We start from the raw sequence: 23,914 nt of genomic DNA on the forward strand, positions 1-23,914 counted from the left end.
CCCAAACTGTAGCAATACATGCTCAACATTCTGTTTTCTGGCAATAATCACACGTTGCCAATGACTGGAACAAACTGCAAAAATCACTGAGGCTGGAGACTCACATCTCCCTCACTAGCTTTAAGCACCAGCTGTCAGAGCAGCTCACAGATCACTGCACCTGTACATAGCCCATCTGTAAAGTGCCCATCCAACTACCTCATCCCAGTACTGTATTTATTTATTTATCTTGCTCCTTTGCACCCCAGTATCTCTACTTGCACATTCATCTTCTGCACATCTGTCACTCCAATGTTTAATTGGTATATTGTAATTACTTCGCCACCATGGCCTATTTATTGCCTTACCTCCCTTATCCTACCTCATTTGCACACACTGTATATAGACTTTTTCTACTGTATTACCAACTGTATGTTTGTTTATTCCATGTGTAACTCTGTGTTGTTGCATGTGTTGAACTGCTTTCCTTTATCTTGGCCAGGTCGCAGTTGTAAATGAGAACTTGTTCTCAACTAGCCTACCTGGTTAAATAAAGGTGAAATAAATGTTGTTTTTTTAAATCCTGCTGGATGCTTTCCCATCCCATGTAAGGTCTTATTCAACTGGCTGTGTCCCACCCTTATTCTTGTAAAAAAATAGCCTCCTCTCTTCTGTCCCTTCCTGCTGTCCTCCTCGACTTTCCTCTGTACTTGAAATAAATGCCTGCCCTTAGTATCTCTATTCCACTGCTCCTGCCATCTCTGCAACATCATTGTCCATATCAGGCATTTTACCTCTGCCTTGCTCATTGAAACTACAACATCCCACTACTAAGTGCATGTTTAGCCAGTACATCAACTGCCTCCACCCCCACATGGGCTGGGACCCAAGTAAACGGTATCTGTATACCCATCTGTCTAATCCTGCCATGGGTTTGTAGCACCTCATTACGGTCTTATCTGCTACGTGAGCTAAAGGACTGGAGACTCATCAACACTGCACATGAATCAGAGCAAATAACTACTCTGTCTGACTTGACTTCCTCCACCCACTGCAAGGCTAACAGTATTGCCATCAGCTCCGAGGTATTTACTGTGGCATCCAGGTACTACACACTGAAATGTTACCGGCGTGCTGGCTGAAGAAAACCCAGTTGCAGTCAAGTTCTTTTGCGCAGTCCTAGACTAGCTAGCTCTGTAAACAACACCTGTGACCCCAGGCTTCTTGTCAGCCAAAGATGGTGGATAAATGAAGATAGTGAACTCAGGCTGCTTACCATTGAAAGAAATATAAATAAATCCGGTCTGCTTAACAGGGTGGTTCTCCCATAGACCCCAATGCAATAGGAGCTGGGTCTGGCCTGCTTAGTTCATTGATTGTAATGTAACCCAAAAAAATGAGGGAGTGGGCCATCTCGCTTCCTCTTCCGTCACCCAGATTAGAATGTCACTTCCAGGTCACAGCATTTTGGGGAAATGTCTAAATAAAAGTCCCCAACGTAATAGTAGAAAAGTCTCAACCTGCATTTATTCATATGATAAATATATTAACGATTTATATTTAAGTGACATTTCAGGTGTCCAACCGTGGTACAATCTACCCACTAGTCCATAAATTACAAAACAAGTTTTAACAAAAAGCTAGGTCATAGCAGGTGTTGCTGGACTTTTACTGTGGTCAAATAGCTTAGATAGGGCCCATTTATCCCTAATATAATAAAATGTTTTCAACTTCAGAAAATGAGAACCAATCTTGAAACAGGAAGAACCTGCTGTTTCTATGAACTGAACATGGCTAGACCAGCAACTCACTGGTAAAAGCAAATTCTAACTTAGATTTTCCTCTTATGGAATTGTATTCCTTTAGCCCATCATTGACATTGGCTATTATTTGTAGTTTTGATTGTTACATTGTGCACCTTTAAAGGAGAATCTGTATTTTGAATGTAAATGGGATGTTATAAAAGTGCCCAGACATTTTTCCGATTTCACTTGTTTTTGATAAACTTACCCCAACCAGAGATAGACTTCCTCCTGTTCATTCTGCAGTGCCAGGGTGTGGATAAAGCAAAACAAAAGCTCTAAAGTCACCCAAATACATCCTTTTAGAAATGGCAATGCTCTCACTATAGTGATGCAGGTCTTTAGATGTTGTACACATTACATTTTGTCACTTCAAACTTTATTGGCAACATATTTCATATTGTGCGACTCGAGCGATACTTCTCTGTGTAGCCCATTATACTTTTCTGGGTGCGCATGCTCAGGCTACACGGAAAATAAGCACAGATGGATAGGGGAAACTGCTTGAGTCACACAAAATGAAATATAACACTGCAGATAAAGTTCGGAAAGACAATTTCACAAGTTGTGTGTCTAAAATGACGTATTTAGGTGATTTTTGAGCTTTTGTTCATGTTTTATTCTAGAACATGCCATTTACATCCAAAATACAGATTTGGTTAAAAAAAAGTGAACTTATCTTTTAAGGTTGCCATTATTAACCTCATAACAAAAGAGCCTGACAAAAGGTTTGACAGAAAACATGGACAGAACATAACATGCTGGTTAGGAGGTGGAAGAAGAGGGATTGTCTCATTTGCGTCCTAGTTTAAAGCCTCCTATGTATACAGAGATAACAACAACCCTCCTTTCAGAGGATGAGTGTTCCAGAGTCTGAAGGAGGAGCAGTCTGTGTCAGACAGGACCTCAGAGCGCCATCACTCCCAGCCTCCCTGCAGCTAGCTCTTTTTCCCCCCCAATGAGGTCCTGCAGGTTTAGGATGGTGGGTGTAGCGTCACTCCCGTCTCTCCGTGGGGCCTGCAGGAGATCCACGCGCCCAGGCTTGAACGCCTGCTTCTCTGCCCTGCTCCTGGGCAGGGGCAGGCCGTCACAGAGGCGTGTGCAGGAGGCAGAAGCGAGGCCGCAGAAGGAGGGCTCGTCCGACTGGGAGGAGCCCTCGGAGCTGCCCTCAGAGGGGGGGTCCCTGAAGGCAGGGTGGCTCAGATGCCCCGTGCGGGGTAGAGGGTCCATGGTGCCACGGCCGTTATATATGGGCGCTCGGTTAGCAAGCAAAGGAGCACAGAAAGCAGTGCACTTCAGGGTCTCCACGGTCTTCATCTTACTGCGTTTCTTCAGCAGAGAAGGGTTGGGGACAGAGGGTGGAAGGGTTGAGGAGAGAGATTTTATTTGTTGAGGTTGGCGATGAGGAGAGATCATGTTCATGATACAGTTATACATGATACAGTTATATGTGAGAGAGAGAGTGTTGAGAATTTCCTTGAGATAGCGACACTGTTCCATCCATACCTTTTTATTAGCTGGTGGAAAATTAATTGGTTCAACAGTTTGCAGTGACTCTGCACCTGCAAGCACAAGAAGGTGAAAATAGTAAGCAAATTATATTTAAAAAACTGATTGTGAAACAATATTACAAAATCAGCCAAACAGCAACCACAAACCTTGCTCTCGAGAACCCAAGGCATTCTGCCTTATCCCAAGGGTTCTCAGCTATAAACACCGCTTACTGTTGGGACCATGTAAACTACAATCCCAACACACAGGTGTTCGAGCATGCTAGATAGCTAATGAGCACAGGGGGTCGCCTCTGTCTTCCGTAAACAAGCGATGGAAATATTGCTGTGTGGAACCCTAACACAGTTTCTTTTAATAAGGAACGCATCTTTCATATCAGCGAGAAATTATGTTTCCAAAATCGTACCGCAAGCAATGCGTGTTATCGGTTAAAAACCGCGTGTCAGGGCTCTTAACAAAACTCCCCCGGCCAGAAGATACCTTCATGAATAGACAGCCACTAAGGTAGACAGTGTCTATGAATGAGCTACCACAAACCTAAACCTTAGAATGAGGAATCAGGAAGTACACACTCCTCCACACACACATACAGACAGTCATAAGTAAACTTGCCTTCAGTGGTAGGTAACTGAAAGGAATCAGAGAGCAGGAGAGGATATGAGGCTCGTCTCTTCAAGCTCATGTCTTCATATTCAGAGAAACGCCTGAGGGGAGGAGACAGGATGAATTAGACTCAGACTTAAAGTAACTGTCAGTGAAAATCTCACTTTTAAAAGTTCATATTGTTAACTCATACCCAAATAATGTTGCTGACTCATCCTATACTCATATGTGGCAAAATCATAAATTGGAGAAAAAAAAACACTTCAAAAACCCCACCTCAAACAGAGCGTTTAAAAAATGCTTGATATTTCCTCAGAGGATGTTGCACTGGCCAATCAGAGGTCTACTGGCGTGAATATCTTTAATGACCGGTATACGCCCATACCATTCCAACACAGAAAAGCTGCTTTTTAACATACTTAATAAAAAAACATTTGGAAGGAAAACTATTTTACTCATATTGTAATTAATTATAGGTCATATTCAATAGAAACCTGGAAACACCGGAAAGTTACTTTAAACACAGCATCCTGATGACACTTCATGTATGTCAACAATAATGTGCAGGTGAGTGTGTGGTGTCCCTTGGATGAGATGTGGTAACACCAATTGAAGAGTACCTATGTAAGGACTTCATAACACATTCGTAACCCATTCATAAGCAGTACATAATCACAACCACTGGTGTTCCCCCTAGTAGGACATAAGCAGAGGATGTGAGTGTAGATACCTCTCTGGGGAGCAGTAGCTGTAGGTTATAGGAGGGTCTGTGGAGGGAGGCTGCATGGCAGTCATGCGACAGTGCTGGACACACAGCAGCAGGCCCAGGATCAAACACAACACCAGGCACAGCAGGAGGTAGCTCTGCCTGTCTGACACCTACAACAGAGACAGGGCCAAGTTAGCACACTGCAGCCATGTGCTGTGATTGGTAAGGGGTGTAAAGAAATATATAATAAATTTTACTGCTGCATTCCAGGGTTGGTTTCAATTCCATGTCAATTCAGGTGGCAAACCTCCTTGTTGAAAAGCAATGAGGAGTAGGTCTTTAGTTTACTTACCACTGACTGAATTGAAATGTATTGACCCCAAACCTGCTGTATTCAATAGGGTAGAGATGATGTAGTATCTACCTGGCTCTGCAGCTGGCTGACTCTGACAGACAGGTTGAGCACCAGCTGTGTGACGTCCTCCAGCTGGCCCTGCAACGAATGGATGAACTCTGTCTGTCTCTGGTCCTATAGGGACAAAGGAAACTTTTGAGCTGACCAATCACAAACACTCTCACAAGCCATGTTCCCATATATTGCAAATGACACCCTCCCTGCAATTGTGAGTGACTAGATGACAAAATCTGTAATTCTGCCCCTGAACAAGGCAATTAACCCACTGTTCCTAGGCCATCATTGTAAATAAGAATTTGTTGTTAACTGACTTTCCTAGTTAAATAAAGGTTAAAAAAAAATATATATATTAAAAGGCCAAAAGATACCCATCTTAAGATAGGCTACGCAGTATGTAACGTTCTAGACAAACACACTGTAGGACCCCCTCCACTCCCCACCTGCTCCTCTGCCATCCTGGATGTGTTCTGCAGTTTGATGATGGTTTGGTTGAAAGCCCTCTGCATCTCTTCCATCTGCCTTCGGTACCTTCAACAAAACACACAGAAGTATCAGCATCACCATCTTCAATTGACTAACTCTAGTTGCAATATGTCTGACATCTGACAGTTAATAAAACCAGCAGGATGGTGCTCAATGCTCAGCCAATGGCCATCCATGAATCCCTGAGGCCCCCGTACCTCTGGCTGAGTTGCTCTAGATAACGTCCGCTCAGCGACATGTTCATCTCCAGGGCCTTGATGCGGTTGTTGAGCCTCATGAACACAGACTCCTTCTGGCTGGTGGAGCCGTGCATCGGGTTCCCGTTCCCCTGCTCCGTGGCGTTGTGGAGCTCTGCATAGAAGTCTAAAGGGGAAGGAGAGGGGGGCTGGAAGGAGGTGGGGCGAGGCAGCTGCTGCCCGTTGCCATTGGGTGACGGGGTGAAGAGGATGTCCTCCACAAGCTCCCCCTCCCCCTTGGTTTCCGTGGCCACGGCCTGGCCGTGCGAGGGGGGCTCCGTCATGACCACGACGGGGACAGAGCTCTGCTCCTCAGGAGTAGTGTTGCCGCCGCCGGCACCCGCTGGTTTAGGTGGGGATCCCAGAGGCTGCTGCTGCTCTGTGGGGGTGGAGGTAGTGAGGAGGGGTGGGGGGAGTGGATCAGCCACATGTGGTTGGTGGATGACCGGGATGTTGTCTTGATCTACAGGCTGGACTTCCGGACAGGGACTCTCCTCTACAGGGGTTCCCCAGCTCTGCTCCACAGCTCCACTGGAGCTGGAGGTGGCGACAGTGGGAGGCTGCCTGATATCCTCCTGCTGCACCTCCTGGCTTTTCTCTGCCCCAGTGATCGGGTGCTTCTGCCCAGGCAGGTCTTTGGATGAAGTGTGGAGTGGAGGCTCCACGGCAGGGGTGGGCCTGGCGGCAGAGCTGGAGGTGTCGGTGGAGCTGGGTCTGGGCAGGGTGGAGGTCTGGCTGGGCTCTAGGTGGGGCAGCTCCATACTGGGCTCTACCTCTCCCACTGCCTCAGTCTCAACCCATGGAAGGTGTGGTGGGGTGTCATTGGGCCTGGCTTCTCTCCCCCCATGGGCAGAGCTTGGCTCCCTCTCCTGGGGTTGTTCCTCCTGAGTGTGTGGCTGCTGGGGTGTCTGGATGGGCGTGGGGGAGATGGGCAGCTGCTGTGACGGGGTGGTGGGGGTGACTGGAGCTGGAGTAGCCTCTGGTTTCCTCTCCTGGCTGGTATAGTTCCTCTGAAAGGAACACTGGTGAACGAGGTACTCCTGGAGGGAGGCTGAGCAGGACCAAGAAGAGGAGGAAGATAGGCCACAGTAGTCAAGGCTTTCTTGCTGTCGATGGCCAGGGCAACGGTGCTCCTCTCTCTCCCTCCCATCCTCTTCCTCCTCCAGCATGGTGACTATAGACTGGACCTTCTCCTTCTCCTCTATAGGAGAGAATACCTGCTCCTCTTCAGTTACATGCTCTGGTTTGGGTTCCCCTGTGGTAGTGACATCAGGGTCCTCTAGTACTTCAGGCTGCTCCACCTCTACAGCGTCAGGCCTGAGAACAGAGACAGAAACAGGGATAGAATTAGACAGAAACATGGAGAAACAGGGAGAATGAGAGACAGAAACAGGGAGAAAGACACAGAGAAAGAGAGACAGGGACGTAAGCTATTACAGCTACAAAATACCAATAATGCACATCCAAGCACGGTAACCTGCAGGCCCTGACAGAAATGTGATTTATTATAATAGGAATCACAAACTATCACATTTAGCTGACTTCTAATATACTCTGGTAAATACCATTGCCGCCAGACTTAAAAAAATAAACACTTCAGCAGTTTAAATGACAAAATGTCTGCCATTACTGTAGATCTATATCAAGTGAAAGACTAAGTGAAAAAATGCCTGGTTGGCTGGTACTTACACTGGGATGAGGGTGGTGGTGGTGTCAGGGTCAGATGATGTAACGACAGTCAGGTTCACTGTCTGGCCTGAGAAGTTCCCTTCACCTGGTCCTCCCCCCAGCACGTTGACTTTAATGTTGTTCACCATGTTCAGAATGACGTCTGGAACAAGACAGCCCATGAGTGAATACTTATACCAGTCATTGAATCCCTCCCCACATAGACGTCACAAAGGGTTTACAGACTCAGGTATGACAGATATCATTTGTTCAATACTAAGAGGGGTGGGAACCCTGTGAGTCTCAAAGACACTTACACGCAGGATCAAACCATAGTTGTGTGACTGGTGTAATGGGATATTTATTTGTCTGTATCTCACCCTTGGCTGATCCTATGAGGTCATTTGAAGCCTTGTCCTCTGCAGGAGCGTATCCAAGAGGATAATCTGAAGGTCACACACACACAGGAGAGATAACATCCCACTCACCAGGAACAACATCCCACTCACCAGGAACAACATCCCACTCACCAGGAACAACATCCCACTCACCAGGAACAACATCCCACTCACCAGGAACAACATCCCACTCACCAGGAACAACATCCCACTCACCAGGAACAACATCCCACTCACCAGGAACAACATCCCACTCACCAGGAACAACATCCCACTCACCAGGAACAACATCCCACTCACCAGGAACAACATCCCACTCACCAGGAACAACATCCCACTCACCAGGAACAACATCCCACTCACCAGGAACAACATCCAAACAGTTCAAAGGTGAGTGGTACAAATGACATTAACCTGTGATGGGTTGGGATTCCTAAACTTTAAATATTGTTAATCATCAGTTCTACTAGAGACATGAGGGGTGCCATAGTCTAGGGTCTACACCAGAAGTGAATGGTTATCTGTAGGAGGAATGGTTATGGTGGATGTAGTTAAGCTTGGAATGTATTGTAGTGAAGGAAAGATAGTCATGTGGCAGGCACTGATAAGGATGGAGAGATGTGGATTAGTGAGGAAGGGGGTCGAGGTCAGGTCACGTTAAGGGAGAAGGAACAGTTTATTGCCCACGTCATTTAATTTCCTGTCTAGCAATAGAGATGTAATGTTTAGAGAGGAGGATGTCACCCAAATTGGGGTATATAATACTACCACTGGTGGAAATGTCTTTGTTCAGCTGTTCCATCCCTTGGACGAATAAACTTGGTTAGAGCTTTCATAGTGTCCGTCAATTTCTTACTCTGATATTTAGATCATAACACCTGTATAATAGTACTTCAGGACTTTGTTGACATATTCCATCTAGTCTCCTCATAAGGTGAAAATGTTGCTGTGTACTTGTAACATGTTAATGTACATTGATGAATGTGTCATATATTATCATGTATTCACTGTCTGATACGTATGACCAGAGACATTTTATTTATATATGTTTATGACTGTGATGGTTGAGAGAATATTGACAAGTATTTCAGATAGTGCAGAAGAATAGGAGGCTCTCACCGAGGTCGTCATCCTGGTCGTCTGGTCTGTCCAGGGGGTCAGCGATCTCCTCATACTCCTCCACCATACTCGTTCCAAAAACCCTTCAACAGAAAGGAAGACATGTTATACTGTCTAGCAGTCACCTTAGGGAAGACAAAGATACACCAGGAGCCCAGTAATAACATAACAAATGATAGCTAAGATATCCTAAAATAAAATGTTTAAACTAACATCAAACTGAGAGTTAGCAAATACTACCAATGTATTGTGTGTTTAAGTCCACAAGAATACAATGAGCCCGTATGGTCCCTAGTGGTGGGCGTTGGTACATTAAGCTCCAGCTGTCTTTTTGTTTTACAACTAATGCCTCTGTAGGAGAAAAAGCATGTTAAGCAAGTGGCTAGCTGTACTTTTTGAAAACAAAATGTCCTGCAAACTTTGACAGCCAGAGCTACCTCCCAGTGCCCCTGACACGAGGCAGCTTAGAGAGAGAGAGATCAGTTCAACAGTACAACACTAGCAGCTCCAGATGCAAGACTGGTGAGGGGCGACATGGGGTAAACTTATCAGTGGAAAGGAAAAGGGGATACAGTTGTCAAACTAAATGTATTCAACGGAAATGTGTCTTCCGCATTTAACCCAACCCCTCTGAACCACCTTAAATCGACATCCACATCTTCGGCGCCCGGGGAACAGTGGGTTAACTGCCTTGCTCAGGGGCAGAACGACAGAATTTTACCTTGTCAACTCGGGGATTCGATCCAGCAACCTTCTGGTTACTGGCCCAAAGCTCTACCTGCCGCCTCACACTCGTACACTATTATACAGTGCCTTCAGAAAGTATTCAGACCCTTCACTTTTCCACTTTGTTACGTTACAGCCTTATTCTAAAATAAAAAGGTTTATACATTTTAGCAAAATGTATAAAAAAAAAAATTATATCACATTTACATAAGCATTCAGATCCCTTTCTTAGTACTTTGTTGAAGCACCTCTGGCAGTGATTACAGCCTCAAGTCTTCTTGGGTATGACGCTACAGGCTTGGCACACCTGTATTTGGGGAGTTTCTCCCATTGTTCTCTGCAGATCCTCTCAAATTCTGTCAGGTTGGATGGGGAGCGTCGCTGCACAGCTATTTTCAGGTCTCTCCAGAGATGTTCGATCGGGTTCAAGTCCGGGATCTGGCTGGGCCACTCAAGGACATTCAGAGACTTGTCCCGAAGCCACTCCTGCGTTGTCTTGGCTGTGTGCTTAGGATAATTGTCCTGTTGGAAGGTGAACCTTCACCCCAGTCTGAGGTCCTGAGCGCTCTGGAACAGGTTTTCATCAAGGATCTCTCTGTACTTTGCTCCGTTCTTCTTTCCCTTGATCCTGACTAGTGTCCCAGTCCCTGCTGCTGTAAAACATCCCCACAGCATGATGCTGCCACCACCATGCTTCACCGTAGGGATGGTGCCAGGTTTCCTCCTCTCGCCCCTTCTCTCTCTCTCTCTCTCTCTCTCTCTCTCGCTCTCTCTCTCTCTTAGCTTCTTCAGACCAGAAAGTCTTGTTTCTCATGGTCAGAGTCCTTCAGGTGCCTTTTGGCAAACTCCAAGAGACCCGTCATGTGCCTTTTATTGAGGAGCGGCTTCCGTCTGGCCACTCTACCATAAAGGCCTGATTGGTGGAGTGCTGCAGAGATGGTTGTCCTTCTGGAAGGTTCTCCCATCTCTCCAGAGGAACTCTGGAACTCAGAGTGACCAATGGGTTCTTGGTCACCTCCCTGACCAAGGACCTTCTCCCCCTGATTGATCAGTTTGGCCGGGCGGCCAAACTTCTTCCATTTAAGAATGATGGAGGCCACTGTGTTCTTGGGTTCTTCTATGCTGCAGAAATGTTTTGGTACCCTTCCCCAGATCTGTGCCGAAACACAATCTTGTCTCGGAGCTCTACGGACAATTCCTTCAACCTCATGGCTTGGTTTTTGCTCTGACATGCACTGTCGACTGTGGGACCTTATATAGACAGGTTTGTGCCTTTCCAAATCATGTCCAATCAATTGAATATACCACAGGTGGACTTCAATCAAGTTCTAGAAACATCTCAAGGATGATCCATGGAAACAGGATGCACCTGAGCTCAATTTCGAGTCTCATAGCAAACAGTCTGACTACTTATGTAAATAAGGTATTTCTGTTTTTTATTTCTAAAAACCTGTTTTCACTTTGTCATTAGGGGTATTCTGCTCTGTATTCTTTTTTTTTAATCCATTTCAGAATAAGGCTGTAACATAACAAAATGTGGCAAAAGTGGAGGGGTCTGAATACTTTCCGAATTGGCAAATATGACAAATACCTGTTGATTCAGTAAATTGATGCATCTTTATCTTATCTGGGGGTTTTTTCCTCAATGACTGTAAAAATTCCATTAACTCAAAGTTCTTCCATTCATTGCCTACCTTATGAGACTGAGTGGGCAGAAGTGTTCAGATCCATGGTGAGAGACCAGCTCCACCTGCGATGAAACAGACATCATTTACATCCAGGAGACAGGCATCACTGCATGGTGGGACTGTTCTACACGCTCAGTGATAATAATCATGTTGCAATATGAACACTTGGCAAAGCTATGATTTGGCCAGTGGTTAAACTGTTATTGAAATCGTGGGACAAATAGTCAAATTCAAGTTAGTTGTTGTTAACATTGATGATTGTCTGGCTGGTCAGCGACAAGCTATTACAGATATATAGAACACTTTGAAGCTGTGATGAACCGCCTTGCCCTACACACTTAAAGAGAGACTGAATGCAACAATTCCAAATGTGTTTCTCTGTTGTTCATTAATAAAAGTCAAGACCTCAGTCAAGGGAATATGGTTTGATGTGGCAGTTAGATGTTTGTCCCCCATGAGACACCATAGCAGCAAAGTCAATATTCCTTCCTCAAATTAGTCTGAATGAATCTAAGATGAAAAAGGCAAGTGAGCATTGTCGAACTCAAAACCCAACCCTCAAGTAAGTCATGACGAACTCACTTACAAAATACAGTTATAGACGAGACAGACTTAATGAACAAAAGTAATCCTATTTACACTTTGTAGTCAACTTTGACACTAAAATAAATGTTTCTGACTCATATCGATGCCACATAGAAAACGGCCTATCAGAGAAGTTGCCCTTTAAAGCATGGGCTACTCCACAGTCAAAATCTCTACTGTCAAAATGACATGGTATTCTCATGACTGACATGACTAGATGAATTATAATGATTACAGAGATATGTTCAGTGGCTTTATCTAGATAGAAGGATTATTTGCTTCCTGGCCTAGTGTAAGCTGGTGCTGATCAGTTAGCAAGCTTCTCCTACTGTTAGCATTGTAACACCAAAGCCCTTCCCTCCAACCCTCTACATGCTCCTCCACAGACCAACCACCTCTAAGAGAGAAATAGGCTAACCTTTATGTACTTGGTGAACATCTGAAGCAGGAGAAACAAAGGAAGAGAAACAAGTAATTACAAGAAGCATACATGCATTTAAAATAGGACCAATGGATGAATGCTGGTCCCTGTTCCGCTCTTCAGAGAAGAGGTACAGAAGCATCAGTTTAAAGATGAGAAAGGCTCAAATGTTTTGTACATTTGTAAAACATTACTCTAGAATGAGAGGACCAGCACAAACACACAAACAGCCCAGAGCGGGATTTGAGTTTGACCCACTTGTGAAGCAGAGGGCCATAACAGAGTAAAGAGGGGGCTACTGTAGTCTTGATTTTATTTGTAATTAATCAAGTAGTCCCCTCTTTCCCAAGAGAGACCTGGATGACTAGAATGGGAGTAAAGGAGGGGGTAGATAACAGAAGGTGCAGGAGAATGCCATACACACCTTGACATATTTGGCGTACAGATGCTCGTCTAGAGGGAAACTCTGAACAGTGCGCTCCTCCCGAGCATGAAAAGTGCCCAGCTTCACCCACTTGTTGGTCGGGTACCTGAGGGAGCATCATCCAACAACATCCAACATCATTCAACCTATTGATCAATCCTTATTAGTCCAATAGTACTGACTATTTTAGTAACGTATGATGTTCAGCATCAAATGACAGTTTGAAAGATATCAAATCAAGATATTCCCATTGTAGTTGTGTTCATAAAGCACCAAAAAGAAGAAAACTGACTGAAACAGGGAGAAACTATATTAACTTGTCCAATAACAGCACATTTTCGTTTCAGTTTTTAAATGGTTTAAAACATTTTTCCATGCGTGCCTTAATGAACATGCCCCAGATCTATGGCTAAAAATCAAACCTGTCACTGATGGAGACCAGGAAGTCTTTGGGTGTGGAGGAGAAGAGCTCAAAGTTAGCAATGTCCAACTGCTTCACCTGGATGGGATCGCACAGCTCGATGATGAACCTGAGAGAGAGAGTAGGGGCAAGAGAGAGAGAGAGAGAAGGGGCGAGAGAGAGAGAGAGAAGGGGCGAGAGAGAGAGAGAAGGGGCGAGAGAGAGAGAGAGAGAGGGGGCGAGAGAGAGAGAGGGGCGAGAGAGAGAGAGAAGGGGCGAGAGAGAGAGAGAGGGGGCGAGAGAGAGAGAAAAAGGGCGCGAGCGAGAAGGGGCGAGAGAGAGCGAAAGAGAGAAGGGGCGAGAGAGAGAGCAAGAGAAAGAAGGGGTGAGAGAGCGAGAGAGAGAGGAGAGAGAAGGGGCGAGAGAGAGAGAGAAGGGGCGAGAGAGAGAGAGAGAGGGGGCGAGAGAAAGGGCGAGAGCGAGAAGGGGCGTGCGAAAGAGAGGGCGAAAGAGAGAGAAGGGGCGGGCGAAAGAGAGAGAGAAGGGGCGAGAGAGAGAGCGAGAGGGAGCGAGAGAGAGAGGGAGCAAGCAAGAGAGAGAGGGAGAAGGGGCGAGAGAGAGAGAAGGGGCGAGAGAGAGAGAAGAGGCGAGAGAGAGAGAGAGAGAGAGAGAGAGAGAAGGGGCGAGGGAGAGAGAGAGAGAGAGAAGGGGCGAGAGAGAGAGAGAGAGAGAGAAGGGGCGAGAGAGAGAGAGAGAGAAGGGGCGAGGGAGAGAGAGAGAGAGAGAGAAGGGGCAGAGAGAGAGAGAGAGAGAGAGAGAGAAGGGGCGAGGGAGAGAGAGAGAGAGAGAGAAGGGGCGAGAGAGAGAGAGAGAGAGAGAGAGAGAGAGAGAAGGGGCGAGAGAGAGAGAGAGAGAGAGAGAGAGAGAAGGGGCGAGAGAGAGAGAGAGAGAGAGAGAGAAAAGGGGCGAGAGAGAGAGAGAGAGAGAGGATTCAGTAGGTAGTGAGTGGAATAGTGGATGTTGTTCTCTCTGTGCTTATAAAGGGAATAAGAGCAGGGAGGTTTTAGAGGAAGGATAAGAACATAAGCCATGTTTGAGAGACAGAAACACATGTACACACAGGGATCTCCAAACACACGCACACACTCACCAGATCTTGTTGCTGCAGGGGTTTAACATGTAATGATCCATGCTCTCCATTAATATGGCTGAAGTACTCTGACAGAAAACAAGATCCTTCCATCAAAATATGCAAAGCTAGCTATTAAAATCAATTGTATCAACTGAATATATAGATGGGTTTGGAGGGTGACAGTTTGAAATAGATACCTTGGCCTCTGGGTTAGAGCCCAGGATCTTGGCCCCACACTCCACCGAGGCATAGTTGTTGAAGTTCTTCTGCACCTTCTTTACAGCGTGAGAGCCACCGCTGGTGGAGATGTGAGTGGCCAGAGCTATGAAGAGAGATACAGTTTTAAATCAAAACCAGTGAGTGAGTGAGTGAGTGAGTGAGTGAGTGAGTGAGTGAGTGAGTGAGTGAGTGAGTGAGTGAGTGAGTGAGTGAGTGAGTGAGTGAGTGAGTGAGTGAGTGACAGGAACATCTTACTCTTCTCCTTCTCCACCTCCATAATTTTCTTCTTCCACTCGTCAAAGGTGGGGATGTCCTCCGCATCCTTGGTTGCCACATTAGGATCCTTCTCCGTGGCGAAGCCCTAGCAACAGCAGTCAACAGTACATCAGACCTGGTTCAAATACTTACTTCAATCATCATATACTCAAGCATTTGAGGTGGGCTTAATTAAGCTTGGAGTGGGACTATAAGCATCAGAAAACATTATTGCTATGCAACAAATGTTGGTGTACCTCTACCGGTTCTTTGAGCATGCGGGAGGTGTTGGCCACCTGAGCCAGTACCGCTGAGGCCTGACGTGTCTGGGGGTCTATGTCGGTCTTGGTGCCCTTTCCTCGAGCATTGTTAAGTTTCTCCAGGACAACAGGAAGACTACAGAGGGGGACAATAGAAAGAGAGCCTACATTCAAACACTGGTAAAAGCAACTGGGGTCGAACCTAAGCCTCCTGTGCGCCACTTGACTGTGTTAGCCATTTGTGCTAAAGCCATTAGCTCTCTAGGAGCTAACACAAGTTCAGGCCTCAGGGAAGGTTAGGGCGTTTTCACATATGAAATTCAATTCCCTGGTTTGGTTTCCTGGACCGTTTGTGAGAATTCTACAAAATACTTTTTGCTTTCACAAGACTTGAAAATAAGCGTTTCAGGAAAAGATTTGCGAGATGTACATTCTACATTCCAAGTCACAATACCTGGGACTCTGGTCCTGGATCTTGGACCCGCTACTCACGCAGGTCCAGGATTCATCAAAGGGGTTGGTTTCTCCAGCTTCACAGTCGTCTGTGGCAAGATCAGTATCGCTGAATTCCAATACAGAGACATCAGACAAAGTATCCTCTGGTACACTAGAGGATGAGCCATGGGGCATGGAGGGGTCTTCAGTGACGGGGTTGAGGGCAGGGGCAGAGGATGGAGGGAATAGGTCAGAGGTGGGGGTTGGCTGCAGCTCTTGGGTGACAACAGCCTCTGGAGGTGGCTGCTCGCCCACTGGTTCTGCTGTCTCTGGCTCGGCCTCTGGTTCTGCTGTCTCTGGCTCGGCCTCTGGTTCTGCTGTCTCTGGCTCGGCCTCTGGTTCTGCTGTCTCTGGCTCGGCCTCTGGTTCTGCTGTCTCTGGCTCCTTCTCAGAATCGTCCAGGTCCAACGTCTGGAAAACATTATCACTGCACTTTCAGTAAAAGACAGAACTTAATATTGATGGCCTATGACAACCATCCACCTGCCTGTGCAGTATGTGTTGTACAACCTTTTATGATACAATGATTTCGGGAACAATCAATAGGTCTGGTCAATAAGTCTGGTGGATGGTATGCAAGTCTCAATCTGCTCTTGAACTAAAGAAATAGACATCTGCTTCACATACAGTAAGAAAGCCAGAGTGGAGTAGTTCTTCAGGTCTACTTCTTATAATTCATCACAGCAGTACCTGTACCTTTTGGACCCCAGGAAGAGTAGATCGCAATTCTAACAGCGAAATGGGGATCCAAATAAAAACATAACCAAAACACAAATACCTGTACATGCTCCTTGTTCTCCACCTCAGTGCCTGGAGTCCCCGCCCCCTCCTCTTCTGCTAGGCCCTGCTGCTGTGTCTCCACCTCCTCTCCCTCTGGCAGCACCTCCTCTCCCTCTGGCAGCACCTCCTCTTCAGATAGGTGCTGGACATACTGGGACCCCCAGCCATCCTCTAACTGAACAACACCCTGACGGACCGGAAGTAAACATTAGTTGTCGTATCCAACATTAAAGAAACAGGTATCATATCAACAAGAGAGTTGTTGATATGTTATACTAGGTATGTAACAAAAGGCAGGATAGATGGTCCAAACAGATGAAGCAGGTGATGTACCTTGTGATGGGACCTGTCGCCAGGATCTTCCTTCAGACTCTGGGTCTGAGCCTCTGGGGGTTTCTCTGTGCAGCTAACATATTTAGTGGGGTGCCTGAGATAACATAGGAGAAGACATCAGTGTTATTGATTTAGGCATGGGGGCCGCAGAGTGAGAGTGAGAGCAATAGGAATAGTGGAATTGGAATTTCTGTTTACTTCCTGAATTTAGATGAAATTGACCCTAATGCTATTAAGGTGTGGAAATATACTGTAACCTAGTGTCACTGTGTTTACCGTTCCAACAAGTACAAGCCTTGACCAGAAGGAAAACAACTTGATTTCAAAGAATCAATGAATGAGTCATAATCAAACAGAGGGAGCTGCTGCCCAGCAGTTTCAGAGCTGAAAGAGGCGACATGGGAACGACTAGGTGGCTGACAGTGTGTCTCTCTCACAGTGTATCTTATCACAGTGGGGGGGCAGGCCAGGCTGGAGGTGGGAGGTCAAAGTCAAAACCTTATGCCATGTGGCTGCACAGGGAAATTAAAAAACGCATGCCACTGTCTGCTGACAGTCTGTCAAGGAAATGGACAAGTCAATGTCACAGCTGTCTAGTGAATCCTGGCACGGGATAACAGAGATCGCCAGTCATGACAAGGCTTTAAATAGTTCCACTCACAACAATGTCACATTTCTACTGGGGACAGAGGTCATTGTGTTAAGCTGCAGTGTCAAACAGCTGCACCACTAACTTGGCCTTGTCTAGCAGTGAGATTTATAGGGTAAGTAGTCTACTGTGCTTGGCCACTGGAGTCTGGTAAGACACAAATAATATAAGTTGTAGGGTGTTTATTTAACTTTTAATTCAGATCCAACAGCCTTAATGTAACCTCTAAGGAGCCATGGAGGTTTCGTTGGACAACAAATGATGTATTAGAGTGTGTGGCCACTTTAACAATAGGCAGTAGAAAAAAACTAGGCAGTAAAGCAAAAGTAGGCCTACTTACCAAATATACTGCAGTAAAATGTAATCAAAACCATAAGCCTAGCATACATCCCTACAAGTCTGAGGAATTTGAATTATGAGTTGTAGTTAAAATGAGTAGTAGTACTTAGGGTTGGGCGGTATCCAGATGTTCATACCGTCATACCATTTCTGTACCATACCAGGGTATATGGTATTACCGGAAGTGCACACAAGGGGCGCTATAAAAATAAAAGAAAAAAATGATATACAGTACCAGTCAAGTTTGGACACACCTACTCATTTACTGCTGCTCAGCCCCCTCCTGTACTCCCTGTTCACACAGGACCACATGGCCATGCACACCTCCAACTCAATCAGAAATGTTGCCGACGACAACAGTAGTAGGCTTGATTACCAAGAACGACAAGACAGCCTATAGGGAGGAGATGAGGGCGCTCGGAGTGCGGTGTCAGGAAAACAACCTCTCACTCAACGTCAACAAAACAAAAGGAGATGATCGTGGACTTCAGGAAACAGCAGAGGGAGCACCCCCCTATCCACATCGAAGAGACAGCAGTGGAGAAAGTGGAAAGTTTTAAGTTCCTCGGTGTACACATCACAGACAAACTGAAATGGTCCACCCACACAGACAGTGTGGTGAAGAAGGCGCAACAGAGCCTCTTCAACCTCAGGAGGCTGAAGAAATTTGGCTTGTCACTTAAAACCCTCAAACTTTTACAGATGCACAATTGAGAGCATCCTGTCGGGCTGCATCACTGCCTGGTACGGCAACTGCACCAAAAAGTAGCCACCCTTTGCCTTGATGACAGCTTTGCACACTCTTGGCATTCTCTCAACAGCTTCACCTGGAATGCTTTTCCAACAGTCTTGAAGGAGTTCCCACATATGCTGAGAACGTGTTGCCTGCTTTTCCTTCACTCTGTGGTCCAACTCATCAAACCATCTCAGTTGGGTTGAGGTCGGGTGATTGTGGAGGCCAGGTCATCTGATGCAGCACTCCATCACTCTCCTTGCTCAAATAGCCCTTACACAGCCTGGAGGTGTGTTGGGTCATTGTCCTGTTGAAAAGCAAATGATAGTCCCACTAAGCGCAAACCAGATGGGACGGCGTATCACTGCAGAATGCTGGTTAAGTGTGCCTTGAATTCTAAATAAATCACAGACAGTGTCACCAGCAAAGCACCCCCACACCATCACACCTCCATGCTTCACGGTGGGAACCACACATGCAGAGATCATCCGTTCACCTACTCTGCGTCCCACATGGTAGTTGGAACCAAAAATCTCATCAGACCAAAGGACAGATTTCCAGCGGTCTAATGTCCATTGCCCATGATTCTCTTCTTCATATTGGTGTCTTTTAGTAGTGGTTTCTTTGCAGTAATTCGACCATGAAGGCCTGATTCACCGAACCTGTTGAGATGTGTCTCGTTACTTGAACTCTGTGAAGCATTTATTTGGGCTGCAATCTGAGATGCAGTTAACTCTAATGAACTTATCCTCTGCAGCCTCTGAACTTATCTTCTGCAGCTGGGTCTTCCTTTCGTGTGGCGGTCCTTGTGAGAGCCAGTTTCATCATAGTGCTTGATGGTTTTTGCAACTGCACTTGAAGAAACTTTCAAAGTTCTTGAAATTTTCCAGATTGACTGACCTTCATGTCTTAAAGTAATGATGGACTGTCGTTTATCTTTGCTTATTTGAGTTTTTTTTTTTTACCAAATAGGGCCATCTTCTGTATACCACCCCTACCTTGTCACAACACAACTGATTGGCTCAAACGCATTAAGATGGAAAGAAATTCCACAAATTAACTTTTAACAAGGCACACCTGTTAATTGAAATGCATTACAGATTACTACCTCATGAAGTTGGTTGAGAGAATGCCAAGAGTGTGCAAAGCTGTCATCAAGGCAAAGGGTGGCTACTTTAAAGAATCTCAAATATAAAATATATTTTGATTTTACTACATGATTCCAAATGTGTTATTTCATAGTTTTGATGTCTTCACTATTATTCTACAATGTAGAAAATAGTAAAAAATAAATAAAAGCTTTGGAATAAGTAGGCGTGTACAAACTTTTGACTGGTACTGTATATACACAGTACCAGTCAAAAGTTTGGACACACCTACTGATTCCACCACTGTGAAATATATTTTCAATCACCAAAAATGTTGTATTTTCAGATGTTTAATGCTGGCATACAATCCCAAAATAAAAGACCCAAAACCAAAACTTAAGAATGGGAAGCAAAGAAATCGTGCACATAGAACAGATCTACAGCTTCTTATACTTGCTTTCAATGAGAATGACACATCTATAACTCAGAATTCTATGTGAATTTGGTCTGGTCTCCAAAAAAGTAAGATATTGCAGTTTTTACTTATAGTTTGTTATAAGCAGTGGCGTAGCATGCCCCCCCCAAAACATTTTTTTTTTTATTGAAAATCATACCATCGGTATACGGTATAAATGGTATATCGCCCAAGCCTAGAAGTACTACCGGTCGTTTAAACAGGAATCAAATGTAGACGGACATAATATGATGATGTGAATACCGGGACCAGTGCTAGATGGCAGATTTTAGCTCAATTCCCTCTAACGACATACTAATTATAGTGATAAACTATGAGTAACAAGATAAGGGAGTAGCAGCCTAACTGGCACATTCTATGACTCATTTACAGTGATACACCCAAGGTGTGATTGTGACTGAGCACTCTTCCCTGAGCATAAACACACCCTCTGCCTGAAGTGGACTCTCCCCTCTTGAATCCTTGAAGGGAAGTAAACAAGTGCACACTTCAGGATAAAGGGCAGATTATTGGTACATTGAGAAAGTTAGATTTGCATCCAGGGGTGGGACTGTCAATAATACTCCTTCAGGCCTGAGTAGAATAAAGGAGGGGTAGCCTCCAACACTGCAGTCTGAGGAAGGAGATAGCCATCAATATGTCATATCATAGCAGTACAAAGTTCAGGGGGAGGTTTACACATCACATTGCACCTAACTAGGTACTTTCCAGATGCTTAGCTCATTAATGAGTTTCCACTAATGCGTGGGCAAAATTACAGCCTAGGCCAGGTACATTTAAAAGTAAACTCAGCGAGATGACGGTTCAACGAGCAGCACCCCAAATGAGCATGACGCAAGACTACTCTCACACAGTATCTGTTCACTTCACGCTTCTACAACTTGATAGCTACGGGAACAAAATAACAGAAGTTTAGCCTTGCGCTTCAACACTCTTAGTTGTGGAAATGAAGGGTTGCCTTATTGCCGATTTGTTTTTACTGATAACAATCAATATACAAATAATTCCAGTAGTCTGCTATGTCTAGTTCGTCCCGTGTGTAGGTGTAAATAGCTAGCCTACTTTTCGGGCAAGTAATCATTTTCTGGCAACCCAAAAATACTCCTCACTTGCCCAATGCCATGGCCGAGTGCCTTTCAGACCTTAATGTCAATCCCTGCACTACTGTGTTTACTTTGTGCATGCAACATAATCTCGCTGAGCCGGACCAGTGGTACACTTTCAAAAATGTAAGGGCCAAGAAGCAACTGGTTCATAAGGCATCACTTTCCTCGAAAGGACTTCAGGCTATTGGAATCTCTGAGCATCAATGCAGCATTCATGTGTGCCGTTACAGTAAACCAGGTGCATTCTTCATCATTAAGCCTATCCTAGATTCTCATCACCTCTGGATGGACCCTCTGAACTTTGGTGATGAAGGATTTACAGCCAGGGGTCAGGACCTAAAACGCAGCGAGCCTGCTAGCTGAGTGACTAAATAGGCTGTAATCCCTTCAAGAGCTGAAGAGTCAAATTCTTGACTGTGAGGGTAAAATGTATTATGTGACTCACAGAACATATTAGAAATCAATACAGGAGGTGCAACAACTCGGCAATAGTGTGTTATTTAACCTAGCCTATTCAGTATGATAGAGATATTGTTTATGTAGCTAGTTAAGTTACTATTAGGGTCCTATACTCCACTTTCTGGTGATGGAGGCAGGCTGAGGCATAATGATATGAATTGTTAAAATACAAACTGCATTTGCCTGAGCTAGCCAACGCTACTGGTGAACACTAGCTAGCTGGCTAACGTTCGCTATCTAACTCTGAGGTACGTTAGCAGGTAATTTAGCTAGCTAGCTAATCTGGCTAGCAAGCTAGTTAACGCTGTTTGCCGTAGTTATCGTTAATGTAGCATCTCTTCCAACATGCTTTGGCTAACGTACATAGTTAACTAGTGAGGTAAAACACATTCCTTGTTATGAAAACAAAAGTACCGTAGAGCTAAAACTTACCAACACAGTAATAACACAAGTAGGCACGCTGACACAACTCGCCACAATCTCTTCTTCATCATCCTCCCGCAGGGTCCAACATTATCGCCGTCTACCTACACATGTATCAATACTGTCGTTATTCAACAGTTGTATGTTTTAACTCAACGTGAATATGTCTAACTTCTACTACAAGTTACAGGTCCGACACCTAACTTCTAGTTTCCTAAAAGTGGTGTTGTGTTGAACTGTTGGCTCCTGTCAAATCCACTGGAGCTGGAGACCTTGCGTTCCGCCAACGCGATAGCTGTGTCATCCGCCGCGTCCCCGGCTCTGTCCAATGAAAACGCAGCAACGCTGTTGCGTAGTAAAGTTCGTAGAGGTGTTTAAAAAATGTGGTGTACCAGTGTGTCCCTGTCAAATTCCCATACTATGATTATGAACTATGACACAAATGAGTGTAAAATGTGACAGTTAAAAATGTTTTTTGTTGTTGAGTACTAGATAGGGGAATGGACCTTTACAGGAAATTGGCAAATTACTAATTTATGAGTTGGAGGTATTCTTTGTATATACTCCTTGTATAGCTTCATTCTTGTGCATCCATTTAAAGCTGCATCTTCGGGAAAGAGCTTGTAAGTAAGCATTCCACTGTAAGGTCTACCTACACCTGTTGTATTCAGTGCATGTGACAAATACAATTTGATTTGATAGTCTGAGCCACAGGGAAGCATGGTGTTTGCAACGCCAGCATGGTGTGTGCAATGCCAGGGTTGTGGGTTCGATTCCCACGGGGGGCCATTACAAAAAAATAAAATGCATGAAATGAAATGTATGCATTCACTACTGTAAGTCGCTCTGGATAAGAGCATCTGCTAAATGACTAAAAATGTTTAAAAAAATGTTTAAAAAATTTGAGCTTTAAAAAAAAAAAGAGTTTGTATTTATTAAGGATCCCCATTAGCTGATGCCAAGGCAGCAGCTACGCTTCCTGGGGTCCAGCAAAATTAAGGCAGTTAACTTTAAAAACATTACAATACATTTCACAACAGATTTCACAACACCTTAAGTGTGTGCCCTCAGGCCAGCCACTACTATACTACCACATTATCTACAACCCAAAACCCATGTGTACGTGTGTATAATGTGTATGTTATCATGAGTGTGTGTGTGCGTGTGTTTGTGCCCGTGTGTGTGTCTCTTCACAGTCCCCGCTGTTCCATAAGGTGTATTTTTATCTCTCTTTTTTCAATCAGATTTTACTGCTTGCATCGGTTACCTGATGTGGAAAAGATTTCCATGTAGTCATGGCTCTATGTCGTACTGTGTGCCTCCAATAGTCTGTTCTGGACTCAGAGACTTTGAAGAGAACTCCGGTGGCATGTCTTGTGGGGTATGCATGGGTGTCTGAGCTGTGTGTTAGTAGTTTAAACAGACAGCTCGGTGCATTCAACATGTCAATACTTCTCACAAAAACAAGTAGTGATGAAGTCAATCGCTCCTCTACTTTAAACCAAGAGAGATTGACGTGCATATTATTAATGTTAGCTCTTCATGTACAGTACCAGTCAAAAGTTTGGACACACCTGCTCATTCCAGGGTTTTTATTTTTTTACTATTTTCTACATTGTAGAATAATAGTGAAGACATCAACACTATGAAATGACATATATGGAATCATGTAGTAACCAAAAATGTGTTAAACAAATCAAATATTTTATATTAGAGATTATTCAAGGTAGCCACCCTGTGCTTTGATGACAGCTTTGCACACTCTTGGCATTCTCTCAACCAGCTTCATGAGGTAGTCACCTGGAATGCATTTTAATTAACAGGTGTGCCAGTTGTGTTGTGACAAGATAGGGGTGGTATGCAGAAGATAGCCCTATTTGGTAAAATACCAAGTCCATGTTATGGCAAGAACAGCTCAAAATAAGCAAAGAGAAATGACAGTCCATCATTACTTTAAGACATGAAGGTCAGTCAATCTGGAAAATGTCAAAAACGTTTAA

General features: G+C 44.8%; 1 protein-coding gene across 4 annotated transcripts; it reads right to left on the bottom strand.

Moving 5' to 3' along the window:
* Positions 1 to 1,478: 1,478 nt before the first annotated feature.
* LOC106569417 (SUN domain-containing ossification factor) lies at positions 1,479 to 22,216 on the bottom strand. Of its 4 annotated transcripts, XM_014140757.2 has the most exons (23): positions 21,924 to 22,216; positions 16,643 to 16,736; positions 16,308 to 16,496; positions 15,489 to 15,940; positions 15,032 to 15,170; positions 14,775 to 14,880; positions 14,498 to 14,622; positions 14,319 to 14,386; positions 13,191 to 13,298; positions 12,769 to 12,874; positions 12,342 to 12,362; positions 11,345 to 11,400; positions 8,925 to 9,007; positions 8,574 to 8,609; positions 7,788 to 7,853; positions 7,429 to 7,570; positions 5,701 to 7,056; positions 5,461 to 5,548; positions 5,030 to 5,134; positions 4,627 to 4,775; positions 3,906 to 3,997; positions 3,288 to 3,343; positions 1,479 to 3,110 (listed from the first exon to the last, which is right to left on the bottom strand). In XM_014140757.2, exons 1-23 carry the CDS (start codon positions 21,983 to 21,985, stop codon positions 2,688 to 2,690), a joined length of 4,122 nt encoding a protein of 1,373 aa, XP_013996232.2. In that variant the 5' UTR covers positions 21,986 to 22,216; the 3' UTR covers positions 1,479 to 2,687. The 4 variants fall into 4 exon arrangements, with proteins under 4 accessions (XP_013996232.2, XP_013996233.2, XP_013996234.2 ...); XM_014140758.2 differs by lacking the exon at positions 12,342 to 12,362; XM_014140759.2 differs by lacking the exon at positions 8,574 to 8,609.
* Between the last annotated feature and the right edge of the window lie 1,698 nt (positions 22,217 to 23,914).

Source organism: Salmo salar, chromosome ssa14 (assembly GCF_905237065.1).
Source record: "Salmo salar chromosome ssa14, Ssal_v3.1, whole genome shotgun sequence".
Lineage (NCBI taxonomy): Eukaryota > Metazoa > Chordata > Actinopteri > Salmoniformes > Salmonidae > Salmo > Salmo salar.

Coding starts and splice junctions, on each gene's coding strand:
- LOC106569417 (XM_014140757.2), bottom strand. CDS start 21,985: ATGATGAAGAAGAGATTGTGGCGAGTTGTGTCAGCGTGCCTACTTGTG. Junction 12,363..12,768: donor TGTACGCCAAATATGTCAAG/GTGTGTATGGCA, acceptor CTCCTGCTTCAG/ATGTTCACCAAGTACATAAA. Junction 5,135..5,460: donor CCAGGATGGCAGAGGAGCAG/GTGGGGAGTGGA, acceptor TTGTCCCTATAG/GACCAGAGACAGACAGAGTT.